The 21,648-nt window shown below is 37.6% G+C and overlaps 1 protein-coding gene across 1 annotated transcript; it reads right to left on the bottom strand.

Moving 5' to 3' along the window:
* Nucleotides 1-214: 214 nt before the first annotated feature.
* LOC109012418 (transducin beta-like protein 3) lies at nt 215-20,360 on the bottom strand. Its single transcript, XM_035684543.1, is given in 15 exon segments — nt 215-1,442; nt 1,965-1,999; nt 2,002-2,138; nt 2,225-2,355; nt 3,576-3,695; nt 7,879-7,955; nt 8,036-8,282; nt 8,388-8,544; nt 8,880-8,998; nt 10,054-10,188; nt 10,892-11,168; nt 11,322-11,539; nt 12,226-12,375; nt 19,381-19,563; nt 20,034-20,360. Coding segments are annotated over 15 exon segments (2,643 nt in total). The 5' UTR covers nt 20,331-20,360; the 3' UTR covers nt 215-1,082.
* Nucleotides 20,361-21,648: the final 1,288 nt, after the last annotated feature.

The following is a 21,648-nucleotide window of genomic DNA, read 5'->3' as shown; positions in this document are numbered from 1 at the left end:
TAGCAAAGCAAAAAATTCTCTCTACAAGCAAGTAATAGACATTAATATAACAAATAGAGGAATGAGAATCGCCCAACAACTGTCCAAAATTAAGTTCCACCAAGCTACAATAAAGGAAATAAAGTTTTTAAAATGGAGCAGTAGATCCGCCTCGAATGCCCTTTGGGCCCATGAGAACAGCCACCACGGGTTGCTGGGTTTTTTTTTTTTTGGGTAGTCCTAAGATTGGGTTACTTCCCTGTCGTAAAGCCAATGTAGTGCTGGGCTGGCTGCATCAGTATGAAAGGCGACAGCACCAAGTCTAATGTTGTGTTGTGTTGTGTTGTGCAGTTGGCATAGCTGCGTGGTTCTTAATCTGTAATATTCTCAATTCTTTCGAAAAAGAAATAATAGGATGACTCTGGTCTTGGAAGAAAACGATAAGATAAGAAGACAACGTCGAACCGATATAATGAAGGGAGACACCTCGAGCATAAAGATTGAGATAGGCACGTGTGCTACACAGTTGATCAGCCAACAATTCCAGTGGCAGCATCTTGGAGAGTAGAAGACTGTACTTTGGACACTGCAATGCGTGTCGCCGGAAGCATTGCTGGAAGCATGAAAAGCAAATACACGAGCATATTGCTTAGAAAAAACTAAAAACATGAGGACATTGTTGACTCGTAGGATGCTGGATGCATCAGTATTTCTTGTAAAGTTCTTGAAAGATCAGTCAGTATGTCAGATTTGATTGTTCCACAAAAGCAAATTACTTTCGACTCATTATGTCTGAGTTTCCTTTGTAAATAACACCCTTCTATCATTCAATCATGCTCAAGCAAAAGCCCTCGTACAGAAACATTTATTACAGTGTTTCTGAGTGTCAAGTTTTCCAATATTCATGGTTGGTTCACCAAAATGTAATGAGAGAAAGGAAAGAAGAGGAAAACGAAGGGGGGAAAAGAATCAAATAAGGCGCATATTCTACATTGGCTTTAACCACAACTCAAGTCTAAAAGGACAGCCAAAACTGCAAAACCTGTGAAGGAATCTAAGAGAAATCAATAAATACATCAACTGGATGAAAGCACCCCAATGTATCATGCCTGTAATGAAAGAGCTTCAACACTCCTGTATGCCACACTCTTCACCTTCTTATTTGTACTGTCTTTGGATTTCTTTGATTTCCGTTTCTTTGAAGCGGCCTGCCGTTCTTCAGAATTCTGTTTTTGTTCTGAATCGGCATTTTCCGTCGAAAGCACCTCATCCACATGCTGGACATGAGAGCGCTTCAAAGACTCATCTTTCCGTTCTTTTTCATCGATTTCCGGTTCAATAACTGACATTCTAGTCAGAGTGTAGTCCAACAAAAAAGTGCTTCTTACAAGCCTGTCTATCCTGCTAAAATGCCTCTGAGAATATGGGACAAGACCTTCAAGGAGTTCCCCTATCCCTTTTATCTGAAACATGATGGCATCACAAATGTATACTAATTAGTCAATTATATTGATGAAATCTTATTAGTCACATTTTTATACCCAGAACAATATTCTTACTAATCACATATTCTACATTATTAACTGCCACGATTCGTAGAGCATACTCCATACATTATTTTCATGAACAATTTGATAAATTCAACTACATGTTCAACCCCAATCAATATATCATTTTGTGTTCTAGCACTCAAACACAGCCACCAAGTTTTAGGAGCCATCCATCCTAATGAAACAAGGCAAAGCAATGTTCACAACAATTGGCTGAGTGTGTTTATATATAATGATAGATATGCTCACATCTGCTAGCCCCTAACATCTATCAAGACTTTGGGTCCCACAGATAGGAGTCACCAAACCCTATCGGAGTCTTTAAGCCTAGAATACCAAATTCATAGACCATTTCTATGGTTGCCTCAATTCATTGGGCCATAATTCTAAATTTTTTCTTCATCAATTTAAAAGAGCATGAAGAGGAATACTTACATCAATAATCTCTGTTGGAGGAAGAATGTTGAAACCCTGAACAGCACGAATTGTGCAACATGACAGAGCTTTGGTTTGGTATTCCATTCTCGAACATATTCAAACAAAAGACGAAACTCGCCCTTGCCAAGGGCATGAAGGGCTTTATCTATCTGACCTTGAGCATTTCTCTTCCTGCAGAGGACCCAGCTAAGGGATCTAAACACCACAAAGAGAAGGGAAAAGAGGGTAGAAGAGAAACCGGGGGGTAGGTTCCTAACCTGCAAAGTTCAGCAAACATCTTAAAGAGTTTATGAGGCCTGCGAAGTTCAAACGCAATTTGTATTGCCTTAATGTAGTCAGCATCTGATACGGCATTTTCTAATTCCTGGCCTTTCAGAACCTCCTCCTCCTGCAGAGACATCACAGTAAAAGCCATGAGTTTTATAAATAAGACATTGCAACAAGATTCAGACATTGCACTTAAATCATCTAAGCTACACACCACCACCGAGTTCTAGAAGTTGCCTTGTCCACACTTCACACAAATGTTCTTACTGCTACACTCGAAATAGGTTCAAGTTTGACTTGGGGTATTATCTGGTGGCTCTGCTAGTAACCTAAATACTAGTTTTGGCTATTAATAGGAACCATATAAAATTTATGCCAACACCATTTTAGCAATCAGCAGCAGCAGCAGCAGTTTAGACTTCTTTCGACGGTAGCAATGGTAAAATTGCCATGTTAAGATCAGGACAAACGATAGTTACGGAGAGAATTACCAAAGACCAACCAATCTATGTAGATTGCTAGATATCAAGTATGGAACACTGACAACTATCAACTAACGGTTAGTCGATAGAATATTGTAATGTACATATCACCATGATACAATTTATTCATATTTGAGACACAGCTTGTCCATGTATCTAATTGGAACCTTTAAATAAGAAAAAAATATCAAAGGAAACTTCGATTTTTGCTGACCGGCTTGGATCAGGTATCAAAAGTCTCAGGCAGTACAGGTAATTTGCCTAGAAGCTCAATATGTCCAACTGAATCATTTTGTGAATCAAGAACTCAGCACAACAAAACAATTTCGCAAATCCATAATAAAGCACGTGGACTATTCAGATGTACTTTTTTGTACTACATAATATGCACCATATGTTCACTATAACTGATAACCCACCCGTGGGTAGCCCAAGTGGTTAACGGCAAATTTGTGCATGAGCCCCATGTCACAGGTTCGATCCCCCCTGGGATTAAACTGCGATTTGAGTGGGAGGTCATGGCGGTGAGTTGCTGTGCTAGTCTCTCCGGAGGTTTAGGTGGTTCCATGGGTGAGTCCCAAGAGCTCTGCCATGGGGTGATTTCCCATCATCAAAAAAAAAAAAAAAAGAGCTGATAACAGCACAAAAACTGATAGCATACACGATTCGAGAGTGGAAATGTTCAACACATCCAAACTACCATTTTAAAAGTCCAGGTATAAACAAAAAACAAATCCAGGTATCGAAGAGCTCCTCTAAACAAAAGACAAACAGAAGTCTTGAGTCATATACAATTATGTCATCATTAAAAATTATGAATATAGACAAAGGCACAAAAATAGCCCATGAAACAACTCACCTCTTGACGGAAAGCCTCTTCTTTATCATCAGCAGTACAATCATGCCACAAATTGATAACAGCATCACCACCACCAGTAGCAAGCATATCTGACTTCTTCCCAACAGCTAAAGCCCAAACCTGCAGGGTAAATCCTGTGAGCAGAAGAAAATGCAAGCAAAACCTGACGACCACACACAGACAGACCCCTCCCCACATTTTTTTTCATATGTAACACACCCGTCCCCATAATAAAAAAGGAAAATCAATCCGCTTAAAAAAGGGGGGGCATCGTGGGAATTCATTTTGAAAGCTCACAGTATGTAGACAGTGGGAAATAAGATGCACAGACACATGTCATGAACTAAAAATGCTTAGCAAAAAGTGGTGGTGGGGGGGGGAGGGAGGGAATAGATCAACAATTTAAAACAAACACAGTGGTACGACTGTGATACAAATGGCATAGTGCAGATTGACTGATTTCAAAATGTATGTCAATTATTTTTATCAGTAAAAAATATATATCAATTCAAAAAACTAGTTGTGGCATAAGGACACAAATGGGATGAAAAAAATCGTCCAGTTCTCGGATGTTTTTTTTTAGTAAGTAATAAGAGAATTTTTTTGACAATAAAATAGGCATAGCTCAAGTACATAGGAAGTATACAAGAAAAAACACCTAAATACAAGCTAGGAACTAGAAAAGGCTAAAAGCAAATCATGAATATTATCTCCATTCAATACAAGAGCCTTAGCCCAAAAACACAAAGTACTAAAGAAAAACTCTCTTAAGTTCTCCCATCGAGCATTCTCTATCTTCAAAGCACTGCCCATTCCTTTCCAACCATAAGCACCACATCAAACATGAAGGGATCATCTTCCATATGGCAACAATGCAATGACTCCCCTTAAAACCTTGCCAACAAGCAAAAAGATCCACCACCTGCTTAGGCATCACCCAAGAAATACCCGTCCTATAAAAAACCTCATCCCACAAAGTCTTAGCCACCTCACAATGAAGAAAAGATGGTCAACAGGTTCACCATCTTTCTTACACATGAAGCACCAATCCACCACAAATAATCCATGCTTTCTCAAGTTGTCCATGGTCAAAATTTTTCCAAGGGATGCCAACCAGCAGAAAAATGCAATCTTACTAGGCACCTTAGATCTCCAAATACATTTCCAAAGGAATTTATTGACACAATGACAAGTTAACGCCTTATAAAAGGAGCTAACTGAAAATCGGGAATTTCCAACATGAATCCACAGCAAACCATCCTCTCTTTCCTGAATAATCTTCATATCATATAATCTTCCAAAAAACTGAGAGACGACATTCACTTCCCAATCATGCACATCTCTAATAAAATTGACATTCCATTGAAGATTATTGTTTAATAAAATAAAGGAAACAGTCACTGCAGCTTCTTGATCTCTAGCATTCCTATAGAGGGAAGGAAGAGCCGAATCCCCACGCCAAATATCATGCCAAAAATTAATCCTTGCCCCATCACCCACCTTGTATTTAAAACGATAGACAAATTCCCCCCAACCCATCCTAATAGACTTCCACAAACCCACCCCATACACTCTCTAACTTCATTAGAACACCAACTCCCCCACATCCTCCCATATTTAACATCAACAATATTTCTCCATAGCCATTTCCCAAGAAGAGTTTTGTTGAAAAGCCTCAACTTTCAAACCCCAATCCTCCACAAGAAACTGATGAGCACACTTTATTACAACTAACCAAGTAAAACTTGCTTTCCTCCCCATTACTTCCCCACAAAAAATTCTGAAACATCCTCTCAATTATATTGGCCACCCTTGCAGGCAAAGGAAAAAGAGAAAGGAAATACATTGGAAGATTAGACAATGTACTCCGTATCAAAGTAATTCTCCCCACTTTAGACAAATATATCATTTTCCAACCAGCCAACTTCCTCTCAACCTTCTCAATCACACCATGATTTTTTGTGAGCACCCAAAGGAAGACCAAGATATCTCATAAATAGCGAGGATACCTTACACCCCAATATATTAGCCAAATCCAAAATATTCAATACCAAACCCATTGGAACTATTAAGTGTCGTCTGCAAAAAGAAGATGTGAGAATTTTATGCTGCCCTGGGACTCATCTCTCACCAAAAATCCCGACAAGAAACTCCCATTCACCGCCGCTTCAATCATTCTGCTCAAAGCATCCATAACAAGAACAAAAAGAAAAGAAGACAAAGAATCCCCTTGTCTCAAGCTACGTGAACTATCGAAAAAACCAATTGGGGAGACATTCACCAAAATAGAGAATCTAACCGTCAAAATACAATGTTTGATCCATAAACACCACTTCTTTCCAAAACTTTATCTCCCTAGTAACTTTTTTTTTTTTTTTTGTTCTCCCTAGTAAGTACATGAGAGACTCCCAATTAACATGATCGTATGCCTTTTCCATGTCCAATTTAACTGGAATACCAAAGTCACCCAATCTAATTCTACTTTCCAAACATTCATTAGCTATTAAAACCGAATCAAGAATTTGTCTACCCCTCACAAATGCATTCTAAGATTTCAAAATAATATTTTCCATCACCACACTCATGCGACAAGCTAACACCTTGGAAATGATCTGTACACCCCATTGACCAAACTAATAGGCCGAAAACCCCTCATTTCCACAGCCCCCCACCTTTTTAGGAATAAGTGCAATAAATGTAGCATTAAGGCTTTTCTCAAATTTCATAAACAAATGAAATTCAAGAAAAACCTTCATAACATCGTCTCACACAATATCCCCAACCAGCTTGAAAAAAAGCCATAGAAAAACCATTCGTGCCCAAAGCTGTATCCCTCACCATTCCTCCAACCACATCAAGTTCTTTCTCTTCTTCAAAAGCTCTCTCCAACCACTCCACACTAAACTGATCAATGGACTCAAAAACCAGCCCATCCAACTTAGGTCTCCAAGTGTATTCCTCCCAAAAAAGCTTCTCATAAAAATTCATAATATTTTCCTTAACAGCCAAATGATCCGAAAGAATACAATCACCTTCTACGAGGAGCCATTGCCTCACAATTACATCAATTGACAACTTAACCATCCTAGCAAAACTCATCTGCCAAGTTTGTAAAGTAAAAGGTTCCTCAATTATCACTTATTTCGTTCATTTCTCCAAGCATTCACATAAAAGTGGATAACTACTAAAATAATTGAAAAACTTCCACTCAAAATTAAGGGAAATGGGACATTAAGAAGCTAAATGGAAAATAGATATGGTGCTTTTAGGCAGGGCCAGGGATCAAGTTTATCATGCTAACTCACATTACATTTGAAACAGGGTCAGTTGCCCCTCCTTGACCCAGCACAACAAAAGCATCGATATGGTGCAAGAACTAGGTGGGACTAGTGTTTAATTTTATGATGCTAACTCACATCACATTAGAACAGGGTCAGCTCTTCCCCAACACCCATATAGGCCAGCACAGTTTCAGAGCTGTTTCATTTTAACCTTTATTATACCAGAAAAGACACTGACTTTAATAGGGGCCCACAAGGGCCTAAACCCCTCAAACAAATAGAGAGAAACTTGTACAGTTTTTTTCCCCAGTGGGCCCTTTAAAGAATCATGGAAATTTAGCACACAACTCTTTACCAAGAGCTTAATTCTCCCCACAGAAGTTTCTCACCAATGTGACCCTAATTCTAGATTAACATTGATATCCTGGTGAGGACTAAAGAAGCATACCTGCATTGCCCATACAGCTAAAGTAACTGATAGGTGTGTTTCCAGTAGACTGAAATCATGATAAAACCAGAGGACTAGAAACGAGATGCGGACCAAGAAATCAAACAAAGACTGAGACTAAGAAATATGATCTTTCACATTTATAAACCACTCGAGTGTAAGGTTTAGGTCACTAATTTATCTGTATCCCAGTGGCACAACCTAAATTTGGATCATCAATCTTCATTATCACAATGCCATATCTATGGATGGACAGCATCAACATGTCATAGATAACTTTGTATAAAAAAGAGATGTAATCCAGGTCAACCATTTCTGACATTCTGTAGAGTGACCATTGCCAACAAATTGGTTGGACATTCAAGATAGCAGATGATGAGGCTTCAGCTTCCCCATCATTTCTATGCAGATCATTTTTTTAATACGTCGTATGCAAATAATTTAGTATACAAGATTTTGGGGAGATATTTTTGCACGATGCATATATATACAGAATAACATAAATTGTAGGGCTATGTTTAGTCTACATAATCCAGAGGAAACTGAGAATAAATATTGTAAGAAAGACTCATACCTTGTCCTCATGCTTATCATATGTAGCAATGCACTCATTGGTTTTGACTGTCCATAGCTTTACAAGGCCATCAGCACCTGAAAAAGATTATTTAGTTGATTATAACTGTCATCTCAGCAATAGATAAAGCCAAACAGGTAACTGTTAGCCACATTACCACAAGAAACAAATTGGGTCCCACGAGAAATAAAGGATGCTCTTAATACACTAGATGTATGCCCTTCAAATGTTTTCAAGCACGAACCATCGGATATAGCCCATATCTTTATCGTTTTATCACCTGATGCTGTTATGATACATTGATCAACAGGAGAAAACTCTACTGACCAAATCCCCCTTTTATGCCCTTTAAGTACAACTACTGATACCAGATCTGGAAGCCTCCAAACACAAGCAGTGCGATCCTAACCAGCACAAAAGGAGAAAAAGAAAACAAATTGGAGAAGGCAATTTAGCAAATAAGCCCAAAAAAGCAAATTTATCCACATCAGCCCAAAAAAAAGGCAAACCTGAGAACCACTGCAAACAAAGCTATCATTTGGTGCAATAGCTAGAGAATTGATATCCTTATCATGAGCAGCTACAACTGCTTTTGCTTTCAACTTAATAGGCTGCACCGCCTCATCTACGAGACTGTCCAAACTCCAGACTTTAAGAGTACGATCACTAAGACAAGAAAAATAGACTATTAACAGAGAATAGTTAATAGTTACTAGAAATACTTGGGGGGGGGGGGAGAGAGAGAGAGATTTTGGTTACTAGTGTCAATAACAAGCACCACTTTAAGTTCACATGCTGATGGAAGAGGAGCAAAGCATGCAGTTATTGTTACATAAGAAGCACTACATATTACAACTGCTCTCATCTAAAGCTTACCACCCCTAGAGGTGCAATGCAAAGCACCAAGATGAGAAAACCAAACAAAGAGCATTCAAGGTACACTTGAAATAAATGGTCAGATTAATTTTATTGGTGAAACGATTGCATGTGTAAGCACTCACCTACTGCCACTAACAAAGAAGTCCTTCCGCTTCTTTGAGAAAGCAATGGCTCCAACAGCTCCCATATGACCAACACCAACTCCAATACAACATCTTCTTTCTGATTCCCACAGCCTAACCTGTACAAAGAATGGAATTAGAGACACAAAAACATTTTTCATAATTTAAGCTTTATTAACGATCAAAAGAGGTGTTGTCCAAGTACATAGGATCTATATCTGTGATATACCGAACCAAAAGAGAAACTAGACCAAAAAATTCATTAAACTCGAAATAGAAAATAAATCCTTGAGTTCCTCTTCCATCCGCCTTTTCACAATCCTCAAAGTTCACCATTTTTCTCTCCAACTACACCACAAAACCAAGATGGATCTTCCCTAATGCTTCGCTTTGAGAACTAAAATTCCCTTTCCATGCTCCAAAACCACACAATGAGGCATAATCCATGCTAACCCAAAGATAGAATTTCATTAAGCACAAGCCACCTCACAAAATGCAGTAAAAGATGATCAATCATTTCCCCATTCCCCCCACACCTACAGTACAATACATCACAACAATATTCCTTTTCCATAAACTATCCAAGGCGAGGATTTCCTTGGAGTCAAAACGAAGAATCCACTTTCAAAAGCTTTTTACTACCAAATGATCCTACAAGGGAATGGGTTGCTATTATGTGGGATAATCTTCTTTCAAAGACCCCTCACTTTGAAGGGACCCAACAAAGCTTATCCTCACCACCTGGTTCAGCTGAATGGAATACAAATGATCCAGAAATGAAGAATCTCCATGAAACATATTACAGGCAAACAAACAAACAAGTCTCTTTGAGTCTACGCGTCTCTAGGTATGTATGTGTTTGTGTCTGTGCATGTGTAGGAGGATGCACCAGATAGCTATGTTACAAAGAAAAAAAGTAAAGTGCTTTATCCCATTGTAGCAATATTACCAGTTTTCCATTAATTACAGTTTTTTCTTTTGATTGGAAAGCCATGCAAATAACTAGTCTTGAATTTACAATCTCACCTCTACCCCAGTTTCCCTGAAGAATATGTGCAATTTGAGCTTGAGCTTATTGGATTCCATTTCATTTTTCACTTGCATACTACTTGAGAAGAGGAAATCAAATAAAGTACACTACAGCTGCCTGGTGGAAGAAGAAAATAGAACTTACACTGTTGTCCTTACTTCCAGTGGCAATTAGTGTTCTTCCAGAACTTGATACACAGGTGTCAAGGCATAGAACAGTTTCAGTATGACCAGCTAACACATAAGAACATGACATGTCCACTAGGTCATACACTCGTACCTGCATATGTCCAAATTGACATACATACATTAGTCAACAAATATCAAAATAAACATAATGTTCCTTCCCAAACACAAATAAAAGTTGTGCATTTAGATAGGTTTGCCAGCCTAGCACAAATTATTATTTTTTTTTTTATTGGCACCGGGTGTCCGAGAACAATGTCCCGACTAATCTCTAGGGTGCACAGGCCCTCAGCAAGGAGTTTCCCGCAAGTGCACATCGGGTAATTCGAGGAGAAAATCCCCCAGTCCGATGGCTCCTAGAGATTGTTTGCACCCAAGAGAATTTGAACCTTAGACCTAGGAAGGAGCATATCACCAAGACCAAGACCTTTACCACTTGAGCCAACCACTAGCAGAAACTATGGCCACGTACAAGCAACGTTCCCTAACTTTAATTACTGCTCATCCCCATAGCTTGTGCTTGTACTTATTACACTACAGTCATCTAACACACAAATGTAACTTGTCATGAACATACAACAAAAAAGGTTTCACTTTAAGGTTTTATCATTGTGCATGTCTATACCTTTTTATGATATTTGTAGCATCTTCTCACCCTAAGAGCTTATAATAGAAGCGTGGCTTTTCCACGACAGTTGGACACAAGGCATGCACAACTGTGCGTCAATACATATAAACATCCCCTAGGAGGCTGAATGATATTCATCACCAGAAGTTTTAGGATTCTTGCAAATTACCTGTTCAATATTTGTGGCAACAGCAAGGAATTTTTCCTCTTCACCTACAAACCTCATATCCACAATATCTTCATTGTATCCAACAAGTCTTCTGCTTAATGCTAATTTAAACATCCCTTCTGTGTGTTCTACAGGGGCAAAGAAAAGAAACTGTTGATCAGCAGTCACACAAACCAATCCTTGATCTACAGGCAGCATTACTGCAGATGTGAAGCCCCTATCCATGTCTGAGCTGGCAGTGATATCAGATGACTTTTGCTCAAACAAGCAAGCCGCACTGTAAAAATAACAAAACTTAAAATAAATGCAGTTTATTGTGAATGAACAATTCATGAGGACGAAAATCAGGAAGGCCCATAGGCCTCTCAGCCATTTAACCAGAGATATAATTCATCCAATCTATTAGGAAAACATCCTCATGTTGGCTTACCTTTCAGAGTTCCATATTCTTACAATCCCACGCTCACCAACTGTGACAAAATGAATTGCCGATGACACACTTTTTCTCTTCTCGCTTTGCTTATAGAATGAAGCCAGGAATGAAGCAAAGAGGCTCCCAGAACGAATCACACACACTGCTTCGAGTACCTCATATGTTAGAACAGTCTTTATGAAACCATAGTCATGAAGGTCCCACAAGTGCACAACCTGCAATGAACCTAAATATCAATTTTCAGCTGACACTATATGAACGCCCAGCTATTATAAGATCAGAAACAACCATACAAGCATATAATACTTTTCTCAATAAGTAAACAGATGCATATAAAAAGCGCAGCATTTTGACATAAAGACATTCATATTTTCCTGAACAATAACTACCCCAATCTCGTAATGCAACAAAATGCCCTATGATCTAAGAAACAACCATCACAGCTAAAAAATAGATAACTATAGTAGGAAAATCAATTGAATGCGCTTATAATGTAACAAATGATTGTAAGCTGTCATTTGCCTTCATTATTGGAAATAGATTGAAGACCAGGGGAAAGGATAAGGAAAAAATTACCAATCTTGCCAACAAAATAAAGATATAACAATCTCATGAATGGGTGGGGAAAAGTCCTAGAACTCAGCATTTAGTTTTAAGTTACACAGAGAGACACTGCAAACAGCTTAAAAGGTATATGCAATTTTCAAAACGAGGTAATTTAAATCACTATTTCACTTGATGCCCCTTTTTTAAAAAGCTACATAGGCTTTGCATTTTGTAAGAGAAAGCAGATGCACAACTTCAAACAAGAGAAAACTCATGTACATATCAATGAATAAGAGTATTCCAATATTAAGATAACCATATCTGTAATCATTGATCAGAAAAGGTAGAACCTTGCCTTATCTCTTCCAGCAGTGAGCAAGATCCTTCCATCTTCAGATACAGCAATAGAAGTTACTGCTGACTCGTGTTTTTTAAATGTTGCAACACACTTCTTAGCTAAAAGATCCCAGACTCGTACTGTTGCATCCGCACTTCCAGAGAAAAGCTATAAAACAGTAAGAATGACAAGATGAAAATGCAATTGAAAACGTGAGTGTCTTTTCTATCAGTAAACTAAGAGTTCTATTAATGGTATGGTAGGCATAGCGCAAGTACATAGGAAATTAAAAACATGATAAGAGTAAAACAAATGATTGAAAAGAATAGGAGTAGAAAATATAAAATTTGTCTTGAGTGGGATTAGATAAACAAGAGATGATCAGTCATGGTAATTTCTCTTTTAGAACAACACTTGCTTAATTTGGTAATATAACAAATCCCGTGTTTCTTTTCTTAGTAGTAACATACAAAAAAGTTGCACAGCTGCAAAACTTGCAAAGAACAAAGGTCAAATGGATCATACTTTGGAAGACAAAGGCACCTCTAAAGGCAGCATTTTTTGTATGGACGGCTTCTTTAGGGAAGATACTCACTCTAGACAACTTATGGAAACGTCAAATCATAGTTGTGGATTGGTGTTATATGTGTAAGATGAGTGGAGAATCCGTTGACCATCTACTACTTCATTCTGAGATTGCCATGACTTTGTGGAATGAAGTTTTTGCTCGTTTGGGATTACTTAGGTGATGCCGAGAAGAGTAAGTGACCTCCTAGCTTCTCGGAGAGGCATTCGGGGCAACTCTGAAAATGCATCCATATGGAAGATGGTACCAATATGTCTATGGTGATACATTTGAAGGGAGAGGAATGATAGAAGCTTTGAAGACCAAGAGTGGTCAATGGATGAGATTAGAACTTTGTTTTTCAATACTTTACTCTATTGGTCGAGTGTAATTAATTTTCATGGCATGAACTTCCATGATTTCCTTGTATCACTAAACTAGTACGCTTAGGCGTTGCTCTTATATATGTCCCGTATACTTAGGCTTTTGCCTACTCTTTTGATCAATAAAATTTTGCTTACCAAATAAAAAAAAAAAATTTGGATCACACTTACGGCCAGTGTGCATTCAAACATTCAGAAATAGATAGATCCCTTAAATGTAAAGTTAGAGGGTTATATGGTAGCCCACAAATGTCAGCAGTGGGGATGGATCCTATCGGTCTTGTGAGGTGTATTTGGAGGGGAGGAATGGTAGAAATTTTGAGGAGCATGAGCGGACCTTTGAAGAGCTTAAAACTTTCTTTTTCAATACCCTTTTTTGGGCAACTACTATAGGTTTTGATGGGCTGAACTTTCAATGATTTCCTTGTATCTTCTTTTGATAAGTAAATGATTATATTGATATAAATAGGTATAGCCCAAGTACACAAGATGGTATACAAAAGGTCACAGCCAGTTAGAGAGAAGTAATAGCAACAAGAAAATCATGAAATTCGAGGCCACGACAATCTATAGCTATGGCCCAAAGAAAAAGAGTGCTAACAAAAAATAATCTAAATTCTTCTAGTGAGCGCTCCTTGTCTTCAAATGTCCGGTCATTTCGCTCTTTCAATAGGCACCACATGATACAAATCGAGATCATTTTCCACACCACTAAGATTTGTGGGAAACCTCGTAGATTTATCCAGCTGGCCATGAGCTCTGTCACTGTGGCAGGCATGACCCACGCTAACTCCATTCTATTAAACACTTCATTCCATAACATTCCAGCCACCTCACAATGCAACAGTAAATGATCCACATTTTCACCATTTTTCCTACACATACAACACCAATCTGCTATGATCACCTTACGTCTCCGTAGATTATCTGTCATCAAGATCTTACCTAATGCTGTTGTCCATATAAAAAATGGCGCTTTGGGAGGCGCCTTGTTTCTCCATATCTTTCTCCAAGGGAATTGTGTATTCTGTGGTTGCATAAACAACTTATAGAAAGAACAGACCGAGAATTTATCTTTACATGTGGGTATCCACCACATTTTATCTGCGCCTTGGGTTCTCTACCTCATGGTGTATAGAAGAGCAAAGAACCCCTCAAAGTTGCCAACTTCCCAATCTTGGTCAGCTCTAGTGAAATTCACGTTCCATTGGACTAGTTCCCCAAATGACTCCATGCAATTAGCCATCGAGGCATCTTTCTCACCTGCAATCCTAAAAACTGATGGGAATAAATCCTTTAGGGCTTGACCTACGCACCATAGGTCAGTCCAGAATTTTATTCTAGATCCATCACCCAACACCAGTCTAGTATGCCGATTAAAGATCCCCCACCCTCTTCGAATGTGTTTCCAAATTCCCACTCCATAAACCCCATGGACCTCCCTAGTGCACCACCCCCCCCCCCCCCCAAACATGCTTCCATATTTGCAATCAATCACTGACTTCCATAGAACTTCCAGTTCCATATTATATCTCCACAACCATTTCTCAAGCAAGGCTCAATTGAAAATCCTCAAGTTTCTAATACTCAACCCACCCAAAGAGACTGGAGAACATACCTTATCCCACTTGACTAGATGATACTTGAATTCTTCTCCTATCTCACTCCAAAGAAAATCATGATACAACTTCTCAATACAGTTCGTCACACTTACTGGAATTGGGAATACAGATAAAAAATACGTTGGTAGATAAGAAAGAGTACTTTTGATATGGTTGATCCTGCCACCTTTCGAGAGATATGATTTCTTCAAACCTGTCAATCTGCATTCAATCTTCTTCACCACTGTATCCCAAATCGATATAGACCTTGCAGTTGCCCCCAAAGGAAGACCAAGGTAATTCATGGGAAGAGAGGAAACCTTACATCCAAGAATACTAGCCGCCAGCTGCTAGATGTTAGGAACATTACCCACTGGCACCTATTATAATTTATCAAAGTTCACTTTTAACCCGGATACCACTTCAAAACAAAGTAATAATGCCCTTAGTGTTCGAATTTGGTTTTGTTTTGCCTCACAAAAAAGCAGTGTATCATCTGCAAACAATAAATGAGATAGGTTAATGGTGCCCCTATTAGGATTACCCACTGAGAATCCCTCGATAAAGCCACTGTTCACCAAGGCTTGAATCATTTTACTAAGTGCCTCCATGACAAGAACAAATAGGAGTGGAGACAAAGGATTTCCTTATCTTAGACCTCGAGAGATGTTAAACAAACCATGCGGGCAGCCATTCACCAATACAGAAAACCTCACCGTTGAAATACACCATCTAATCCATGAGCACCATTTCTCCCCAAAACCACACCTCCCAAGCACATAGAGTAAGAACTCTCAATTCACATGATCATACGCCTTCTCCATATCTAACTTGCATAGTATTCCCAGCTAGCTAGATTTTAACCTATTGTCTAGGCATTCATTAGCAATGAGGACTAAATCCAGAATTAGCCTATCTTTAACAAAAGCATTTTGGAATTATGTAATGATCCTCCCCAAAACCTCTCGTAAGCGATTAGCAATCACCTTAGAAATAATCTTATATATCTCATTCACAAGGCTAATGGCCGGTATATATCCCTTTCCTTGTATCTTTTTATGTTCCTAATTAGGTATTTCTCTTGTAGTCATCATGTGTCTCTCTACCTTTGGCATTCTTCAGTAAAATTTTCTACTACTTGTTAAAAAAATGGATATACAAGTTATGTAGCAAAGTGCATCTTAGTGGTCAAAGAGTGAGCATGAGATGGGCTATAGACTCAAACAAACCGAATTTGATTATGCACTAGAATTTCCCCCAAATTACCTAATACACGGTTCTGGTGAGTAGGGCCGTGTATCCAGAATTCTCCCCAAGTGTGCGTCCAACGGACCCTACCTTGTTGGGGTTCCACATCATCAGAAAACATATAGAGACAAGTCACAAGTTCAATTTAAAGGATAAGATTACCATGAATTGATGAAACTTTTCTGCAGCTTTGAGCAGTATGTTATCTGCAGTTGTTGATGGGGTTTTATTTTAGGCTTTTATGAGGAGAATGGAAATGCAAGTGTACACAATTTATCTCATCTTTGTATGCAGATGATACTTTGGTGTTATGTGAGGCTGGCCTCCCTTTAGGAGCCACTTTCAAGGCAAAGGCAATTTGGGATGGAGTTATTGAGAAGATTGAGCAACAATTGGCCGGATGGAAGCATATATATTTAACCCAAGGTAGTAGGATCACATTGATTAAAAGCACTTTATCGAACTTGCCTGCATATTTCACGTCTCTCTTTCCACTCCTTGCTAGTGTGGGTAACTGCAACAAGAAGCTGCAGCGAGACTTCCTTTACAGGAGTGGGTTCCTGGGGAAGAGGCAAAATATCACTTGGTGAATTGGGCCAAGAAATGTTATCTGATTTTTAGGGTGGGTTGGGATTGGATTGGGGTTTCGTAATATGCTCAGGTTTAACAATGCATTATTGGGAAAATTCCTTTGTCATTACCAAATGAGGGAATGACCTTATGGAAAGCAATAATAGATTCCAATTGATTGAGAGGAGAAGGCAAACACAAGATTCTCTGAGTCCCATCCAGAAAAGGAATATTCAGTGTCCACTCCTTCTGTAGTATCCTTATAGCATCAATCACACATTCACCTTTTACTTGTAAAAAAAAAAACCCATTTCCATGGAAGAATATTTGGAGGACAAGGGTTAATCTAGAGCTACGTATTTTTGCTTGGATAGCCTTAGGGAAGATTATTAGCATGAAAAATTTATGAGACATATTGTGGTGTTTTTTTTTTATTGGCACCGGGTGTCCAGGAATAGCGTCCCGACTAATCACAGGGATGCACAGGCCCTCGGTAAGGAGTTTCCCGCAAGTGCACCTCAAGCAATTCAAAGGAAAAATCTCACAATCCAATGGCTCCTAGAGATTGTTTGCACACAAGGGGATTTGAACCTTAGACCTAGGGGAAGCATACCCCCAAGCCCAAGACCTTTACCACTTGAGCCAGCCCCTAGGGGTTTATTGTGGTGATTGATTGGTGTTGTATGTGTAAGAGGAGTTTGGAGTCCATTGATCATCTTCTACTTCATTGCAAGACTACATGTGCATTGTGGAGTGACTTTTTCAGTAGAATTGATTTGGCTTGGGTCATGCCACAAAGTTTTGGACTTATTTTATGCCTCGAGAGGGTTAGGTTGCAACTGGCAAATTTCAGCTGTGTGGAAGATGATTCCTACTAGCCTCATTTGGCGCATTTATAAGGAAAGAAATGACTTGGGGGTTGTTTGGAAAGTTAGATTTTATATCTCATTCTCATCTCAAAACTTCTCATAATTTTCTTCCCACACATCACTCAAACACAACACTTTTCAATTTTTTTCATCTAATCATTACAACTTTTCCAAACTTTTTTTTTATATAAGTAACTTTTCCAAACTCCCAAAAACACAAAAAACAATACAAAATTTTCAAATTTCAAAACAAAAAAAAAATGTTAAAAAATTATATTCAAACAATTTTTTAACTTTATAATATATTTAATCAACTTTTTTTCTCTCATTTCCCAAAATCCAATAAAATATCTTAACTCAAATCATTTAATTACTATTCAAAAACCATTTCACTACTATTCACAGAATTCTCGTCTCATCTCATTACCCAAACATGTCTTTAATCTTTGAGGATCATGTAAAGAACTTTGGAGGAGCTAAAAAAAAATTTTTATCAACAATCTTTTATCATGGACAGCTTCCATAAAACTTAATGGGTTAAATCTACAGGACTTTCTTGTATCTTTTTCTTCTTCTATATAGGCGTATCTTTTGTATACTTTCTGCATAGTTTTGTGCATATTAGTGACGAGTTCATTACTTATAAATAAGACACAAACCACTTTTGAGACCCCATACAATTGTTTTAACGGAGGAAAGCAGGACCTTAAATCACATGTATATCCAAAAGCCATGCCTAACTTATTCTAAATAGCTAACCACATTTGTGATTACAAAATATCAACATGAATTAAATTTTCTGAAAATATAGCTTATAAAAGAAAAGTTTCATGAAAATATTGGTTTGATTGGAAGGTTTTGTGTGCTCCGTCACCAACAACATGAAAAAAGTACAACATTCTAAACTTGACATTAGAGGATACAAATAACCAAACATTCACTTTCTTATTTATCAAATATTTTATATCACATAAATAATCTATCACCTAAGAACATTCTGAACCTGTAAATGCTATTATACCTAGTTAGAGCTTTCAAAGTGGTTTTCTTTTCTTTGTTATTAAAAGTGTGCTGGGGGCACAACCCATGTACACATGAAATATACAAAGAGAACATCTAGCTAAGGTGGGGGAGGAGAACAATAATTCAGAAAATCTCCGTAGGGTGAGAAGCAACTGTTGTGGGCAGTTGTCTTATCATACAACAATTGAGCATATAGGTATTCAGCTCTATTAGTGTTCTCTCACGACCTTCAAAATTGCGGGCTTTTCTTTCCATCCATATACTTGCATTAAATTAAGCACAAAGGAGCCATCTGCCATGCCTCTACATTCAATTTACCTAGTTTACCTCCCCATGCAACCAAGTGATATTTCTGTGAATATTTTCTCAGCTTTGACACAGAAGTTTGCAAAATTGAAACAATGTTTAGATAGTGTTCTTTGTATGATGTGAGAATATGAGATCCAAGGGACCATTAGCGACAGAAAAGATACTTCTTTTTTTTGCAATGCTTCAACAACCCCGAAAAGAGGAAAAAAGGAGAAATTTGAAGAGCCACAGCTGGATAATCCAGCAATGAAGAACAGGATTGTACGGACTCCAGCAGTAAACAGGATTGTAAATGGTTATTTATAGACTCAACAGAGTAAATTCTCTGAATCCCAAGATTAGAGAGCGAGAACCCAATATTGAAAACACAAGTACATTTAAATGTACAGCATCAAATACCAGTAAAAACAAAAGTATTATTTTCAGATTTTCATCTTATGTAATAGTTCAAGGTTTAGAACATACTTAAGAAGGATCAATCTGAAGCAACAAATAAAATAGTGAAGCGTAGCAAAACAAGGATACCATAAATCATCAACAAATGTCACCTCTAAAACACTGTAAACAGAAAAATAAGAGTATAATTGTCTTAAGTTGGAACTTACAAGTGTTCTATTCGTATCAGGATGAAACATAATACTAGAAACAACCCCTGTATGGCCCTTGAAGTAATGAGTGCAAAAGCCACCATCGACGTCCCAAACAAGGACTTTTCCATCAGCTCCAGCAGTTGCAAGTAATCCTCCGGACATGTGGCAAGCCATACCCATCACAGGACCTTCATGGCCCTATTCAACGTGAAAAACAAATATCAACTACGATCAGAAGAACAGTTCATACAACTATTATTAAGATGCTAAAAACCATCTACAAAAGTCTTTCATTTCTCTTAGAACCAGTGCCAGAAGCTGAGTGTTTTTCCTCCAGTTCTCAACTAGCTGAAAAGCCATGATATCACTTTTGTTTTTCCAGAACCAAACAAATCCCACGTAAATTAACCTAAAACCAACCGTACTTAGATCAGCTGAATTATTATTTTCGCTTTTACTACATCGAACGGAAAAAATATTCATTTTCTACAAGTAATAAAAAAATTTATAAAAAGAGCAAACTAAATACAAGACAAGGGTAGATTTTTTTTTCATTAGTTTTCTCAACAACCAGGCAGAGCATATTTCTATTTCCCTAATTTCCATTGGCATTCTTTCAATGTATCTGTTCTAAGAAACCAACGAGTGGCCAATTCAAAAGGCGTTACCTTCCAAGACCGCACGCACTTGAGGGTGGACAAATCCCAGACCCTAATCTGGCGACTGTGGCCGGCGGAGAAGAGCAACTTGTCATTGGGGCTAAGCGCCAAGGCTGTGGGGGCCTCCGAGTCCGTATCTATCGTGGACCTTACCGAGGCGTTGGAAGAATCAACGATCCTGATGGATTCGTCGCATGCGGACGCGATGAATGAGCCGTCCGAAGAGACGGCGAAGGGTCCGCCCGTGTAGAACTGCTGAAGCGAGGGCACGCAGCGGTAGTTCTTCTTCAACGGTACGGAAGCCATGAGAGAGAGGAGGAGGGCAACTAGGGTTTAGGGGCGGGAAAGTTAGGGTTTTAAGGGTGAACCACATGATCTTCTTTTTTTTTTTTTTTTTTTTTTTTTTTTTTTAATTAACTTGAAAAATTCTGTTCATCATTTCTACATTATACATTATATATAATTTTTTTATTTTTTTTCTTATCAAATACGTGATGTTTGAATTATGAGTAGAAGAATTTTTTTAATGTAACAAAAGTTATAACCACTCAGTTACAATAAATTAATAGAGTCATGCTACTACTCGTTAAAATGAATTTCAATTTTATAAACATTACCTCCATTTTTAAGATAGTTGTAGAAAAATTATAAGGAAATCATTTTTCATTCCACTTGATTTCACAAAGGAATAAGGATGCTGCTACTCGGCCATATGAGTTTACCCTCCAGATAGACTGTTTCACTTGGTAATATCATGTGGTACTGCCATGTCATATTAAAAAAAAATGTAAAACTTATTTTTTATTTATTTATTATCACATGTATTAATTTGTTATCATGACATTTGCATAATGATTCACTGATTATAAATGATTATAAAATCTCTTAATAAATCCCAAAATAAGTCATTTAGTTCAATACCAAACAATAATGCTTCTAGAAGTTTCAATCTCCCTTATTTCTAAAATTATAATTTTATTTCTATTCTATTGTACCAAATAAATATCAGAGCCTACAATTGATGGGTATTATTTTATAGTCACTGCTATTAATAAAAAACAGAACGAGAAATGGATCCGAAGAGAAGATGTATGGCAATTGAGAAAAAAATTAAAAAAAAGTGTTATGTTCTATTTTTTTATTTTTTTTTCTTTGAATATGACCTGGTACTACATGGTAATGCCAGGTTCAATGATCCATTTGAGCAGTAAACTATAATATATATATATAAATATATATTTATATCTTTCAAATTCGCATGTAGACCATAAAAATTGTATGTGAGCTATACAATATAGGAACCATTCAAAATGGTGAGGAATTGAGGTACACGTTGTAAAGCAATTGCTGTGTGAAGTGTGAACAAACACAAAACTGCCATGCGCAATGATGGCTTAAATATATAATTATAATCGATTCTTCTCCCTTAAATTTACACCCCTCTTAGGACTCGACTGTTTGTTTTACAAAATAATATGAGATAAAATAAGATTGAATAAAAATTAAAAGTTAAATAAAATATTATTTGAATATATTTTTTTAATATTATTTTTATTTTAAAATTTGAAAAAATTAAATTATTTATTTTATTTTATATAAAAATTTAAAAAAATAATAATGATTA

This window comes from Juglans regia, chromosome 13 (assembly GCF_001411555.2).
Source record: "Juglans regia cultivar Chandler chromosome 13, Walnut 2.0, whole genome shotgun sequence".
Classification (NCBI taxonomy): domain Eukaryota; kingdom Viridiplantae; phylum Streptophyta; class Magnoliopsida; order Fagales; family Juglandaceae; genus Juglans; species Juglans regia.
This window is presented reverse-complemented; position numbering and strand designations above follow the sequence as displayed.